This window comes from Solanum pennellii, chromosome 6 (genome assembly GCF_001406875.1).
Source record: "Solanum pennellii chromosome 6, SPENNV200".
NCBI lineage: Eukaryota > Viridiplantae > Streptophyta > Magnoliopsida > Solanales > Solanaceae > Solanum > Solanum pennellii.
In genome coordinates, this window is record NC_028642.1 from 1,639,736 (window position 1) to 1,644,770 (window position 5,035).

Here is a 5,035-nt window from a genome sequence, read left to right on the forward strand (position 1 = left end):
TATTAAAAAATTAAAATAAAAAAAATTAATTAATTTTATATTTCGATATATCACATAAGTTAAAGACGATGAAAGTATTAAAAAGAAACACGGAAAAATCACTTGGCCAACAGCAAGGGGTAGACTTTTATTATTCCAAGAGACAACACGACCCATTCTACTTTAATTCTAATTAATACTAATAATAATCATATGATATTTTATATTTACTCATTTGATTAATTTAAAATTAATATTAAGATAAAGATATAGAACTAAAACTTATTTAAAAGAGTAACATCTTTTAATCATAAACTTTATTTTGATTTAAACAAGAATCTCTAATTTATAATCGAATTAAAATATCTCATTGATTATAATTTACGATATAAATTTTATTTAGTTATCATTCACACTTTTTACTTTTTTTTAAAAGAAAAGTAAAATATAAATAATTTAAGTTATATATGAAGAATATAAGAGATTTTTCAAACCAATTTAACACATGCTAAAGATTTGTTATCATTTTTAATTATTAGGTTATCAATTAATTTTTACACACACAATAATAGGTGTAGTTTTATTTCTCACAACAAAATTTTCAACCCACATAAAAAAAATAAAAAATACACAGTATATATATATGGGTAAGTGATGAATAATTTTCCTTTTACACACTTTTTTTTAACGCTTAACATTCTCTCTTTTATTATGTACAAAGCACACTCACTTGTGATTAAACATAATTATGAATCTACTGACTCTAAATTATGGATCCATCTCTGTCGGAACCAACACTTCCATCGGTTGTTGGCTGAGAATTACTGGCTTTATATTATTCTTTAATATTTCTTTATATATATCAGTATCACCGACTTTTCGACGAACCTCAACGACAACAAACCCATCTATCACTCTACATATTTCCATGTTCATAATCAATTTACCTTTCTTCAACTCTATTCCCCCTTCCTTTTTCTTCTTTAACCTCATATTCTCCTTCTTTGCCATTTCTTCTACTTTCTCCATTACTATCTCCAATGACTCTTCAACAACTAATCTTTCGAAATCCTCTAAAGGGTTAAAACCGTCATTTAACAATCCGGAGAGGTCTAATCCCATAGAGAATGAAATTATATCAAAAGCATTCAAATAGGAATTCTTCTTCTTGTCTTCTCCATCCTTGACCTCTTCTATTTCCGCGCTAGGCTCATCTTGACCTGTCGAATCTGAATTCTGAATTCGTCTCTGAGGCTTACCGTCTTCCTCACAGAATTTAACGCGTTTCAAGCCTTTCTTAAACCATGGATCATTCATGATTTCTTCTACATTTATTCTTGTCATTGGATTAGTATCAAGAAGTCTACGTAAAAATCGTTTTAACTCAAATGACATCCATTTTGGACACTTGTATTCTCCATTGATAATCTTATGGTACATCCCCATAAGATTTGAATCATGAAATGGCAAATATCCAGCATTTAACACAAACAAGATGATTCCACATGTCCAAATATCCGCCTATTCGGATACAAATAACACAAAAAAGTTAAAAGAAAGATCTCAATAACTCTTACATAGTCTATAGACAAATTCTTTCGCAATACTATAGAATCATGAAATCGACTTTGTCAGTCATAAAAAGATGAATTTATCGAATTAAAAGATAAATATTCACACGTTGCACATATAAGATATTCCAAATTTGTTTTTCACAACCTTTTACATAATTAATTTAAATTTTTATCCCATTTTTTTCACAAAAAAATCCAAATTTACATCTAAATACTCTAAAAAAGTCATTTTCATATACGCAAATTTATAAGTAATCATAACAGATCATTTTCTCAAGCAAATTCTAATCTTCCAAATTTGTTTTACAACATTTTACATAATTAATTTAAATTTTATCTATTTTCACAAAAAAAATATCCATTTCTACATCTAAAACTCTAAAAAAAGAAAATCATTTTTCATATACGCAAATTTATAAGTAATCATAACAGATTATTTTCTCAAACAAATTCTAATCTTCCAAATTTGTTTTACAACATTTTACATAATTAATTTAAATTTTATCCTATTTTCACAAAAATTTTATTTGTTTTACAACATTTTACATAATTAATTTAAATTTTATCGTATTTTCACAAAAAAATTTCATCTCTACATCTAAAATTCTAAAAAAAAAATCATTTTCATATACGCAAATTTATAAGTGATCATAACAGATCATTTTCTCGAAATCATACCTTAGCTCCATCATATCCTTTTTTTGTTAAAACATCTGGTGCCACGTAAGATGGGGTCCCACAAAGCGTGTGTAACAACCCATCTTGTTGTACTTGTTCCGTTAACGCACTTAGCCCAAAATCAGAAACTTTCAAATCACCATTTTCATCGATAAGTAAATTTTCAGGTTTTAGGTCACGATGATACACACCCCGAGAATGACAATAACGAACGGCAGAAATTAATTGCTGGAAAATTTTCCGACTTTGATCTTCGGAAAATTTTCCAGCTTTAGCAATTTTGGCGAATAATTCGCCTCCTTTAACAAATTCCATGACGAAGTAGATCTTCGTCTTGGTAGCCATCACTTCGTCAAGTTTGACGATGTGTGGGTGTCGTAAAAGTCTCATAATTGAGATCTCACGTTTGATATTCGCCATTAAAATCGCGTTGCTAACTCTTGTTTTGTTAATAATTTTAATCGCCACGCTACGGCCATCTCTAATGTCCCTAGCGTGGTACACTTTGGCAAATGCGCCACATCCTAAGAGTTTTCCTAGCTCGTATTTGTTGAATATTGTGGTTTCAGATGAAAATAAAGCCATAGTCGGCGTGTATGCGCCGACTAAAGCTTCGATAAAAGTTCGATCTCGTAAATTAATAAATCGAGATCGAACTAGGGATAATTTATGATAAAAAAGCAAATTGATAGAGCAATTTTTGGAGTTTGTTGAAGTTCTCTCAAAAAGGGGCTTATAATCACACAAAATAAGAAGGAAAAAAATGAATCCCCACAACTTTTGCCTTTCTGGCCACTATATATATACAGCTTGTTTTTTATTTTCATTTTTATAACTTTTTTTTATTTATTAATTTAACAATAAAAAAAATTGGTATATATTAAATTTAGAGAGTGAATGTCTATCCTCACACGTCATTATAACATCATTTTTTCTAGTATTCTTTCGTTATCTTGTTTTAATTTATGTGATATTTTTTTATCGTATATTAAAAATTAATTTGAACACTATTAATTATATTAAAAAAAATTATAACTTTTTTATGTGATATTTTAATATATTAAATTTTTTTTAAAATATATAGATTTATAAATTAACTCTTAAAATTTAAAAGATGACAGAGCGAATATATTAATAACATTAAATATTTTTGTTTCAATGTTTGTAAGTCAACAAATGGCGACACTCATTGTTTGTGCCTACCACTAGGGGATTAATTTTTTTTTAAATTAATTTTTTGGGATCCAACTAATAAAGGGGATTTTCACATGATTAATTACATTGTTAATTAATAATTTTTTGTCTAAACCTACTTTTGTTCAAGATAATTAGGAAAGATTAAGAAAGAGCTTTTGGTGGATTAGAACATCATAGGGTGAAATGACAACTAGTAGGAGTATTATTTTAAAATAACAATTTCAATTTAATTTCGAAACAATTGATTATTGACATTAATTTTTTTTAATACAATCTTTTCTAAATCACTCTAGTAAAGGAAATTTCATATTATATCAGTATCTATTTGATTTGATTCTAATTTATTTGATTACCTATAAGGTAATTACATAAATGTCTATGAATGTTAAAAATAATAAATCACATACTATAATTAAAAAAAAAAAACTAATCATGTGTATACATCTTATCTAATAAATAGAGTATATTTATCCTTTTTATTAACCAATAGTTAAATTTAAATTTTTTTCCAAAAATAGTTTTTTGAATTTCAAAAATATCATATGACTTTAAAAATATACCTCACCCTTTTTTAAAGTCCTCAAACTCCACTCAACTAAAAAAAATAAATCTTCTGTTTTAGGCTGATCCAATCTTCTATTGTTTAGGTTGATCCAATCTATTGTTTAAAAAAAGTGGGTGATACATTTTTTTAAAAAAATTACATGATAATTATTAAATTTAATTTTTTTAGTTCATTAAATCTAGGTATTAAATAAAATGTAAATATACATTATTTATTAAACATCGATATATATTTATTCTAAATCGCAAAATTAAAATGTGTTTCAAAGTCAAATATGCGGTCGGTCGGTGGTAGAATGTCTATGACATAAGGAGATTTTTGGTCGGCGTTACAAGTATTTATTTTTAAAAAAATTCAAATTTTCAAATATTTTTGCAAATTAGTAGTTTTTTTCTTTTTTTTAAAAAAAAATAAAATTATATTAGCAAAGTTCAGAAAAAGACAATGTTCTAAAAATATAAGATAAGTAATTTAATCTAATATAATTATTAGTAACTATTTTTTAAAAAAGACATTGATCTGTTTATTTCAATTTTATGCATTATCAATTCGATTTATTAATTTTTAATTTTATATATATTAAATTGTTAATCAAATTAAAAAATAATAAATGATTTTTAATCTTTAACGGTTCAATTTATTATTTAATAAGAATATACTCATAAAATAATTCTATATAAGTGGAATAGCAATTAGAACAATAATATGAATTAAAAACTAAATGACAAAGTAGTAACCAGTAGCAATAAGATATTGATATTAATATTTTATTAATGAGTTAGTTTACCTAGTATAAATAATCAATATCAAACCAATAATTATGTTTTATCATATCACTAGAAAGTCATTAACCCAATAATTTAATAGCAAGGCACTATTTATCTATTATTAACTTGACACATCTCATAAATAAAAACAAAATTAAATATTATTAAATAATTATTTTTAATATAGTAAATAATTAGACGAATGAAATATTATTAAACAAAATTAATTGAACTCTTGATAATTAATTAATGTGGCTGTCAAACTGGCGGGGGGG

General features: G+C 25.6%; 1 protein-coding gene across 1 annotated transcript; it reads right to left on the bottom strand.

Annotated features, from left to right (window-relative positions):
* Positions 1-536: 536 nt before the first annotated feature.
* LOC107023834 (CBL-interacting serine/threonine-protein kinase 11-like) lies at positions 537-3,019 on the bottom strand. The gene is made up of 2 exons (XM_015224649.2): positions 2,232-3,019; positions 537-1,500 (listed from the first exon to the last, which is right to left on the bottom strand). Exons 1-2 carry the CDS (start codon positions 2,814-2,816, stop codon positions 748-750), a joined length of 1,338 nt encoding a protein of 445 aa, XP_015080135.1. The 5' UTR covers positions 2,817-3,019; the 3' UTR covers positions 537-747.
* Positions 3,020-5,035: the final 2,016 nt, after the last annotated feature.

Bases quoted from the DNA above. Each gene is read 5' to 3' on its own strand.
- LOC107023834 (XM_015224649.2), bottom strand. From the start codon at position 2,816: ATGGCTTTATTTTCATCTGAAACCACAATATTCAACAAATACGAGCTA. The intron at 1,501-2,231 runs GTATGATTTCGA...GTATCCGAATAG, and splicing joins AAGGATATGATGGAGCTAAG to GCGGATATTTGGACATGTGG.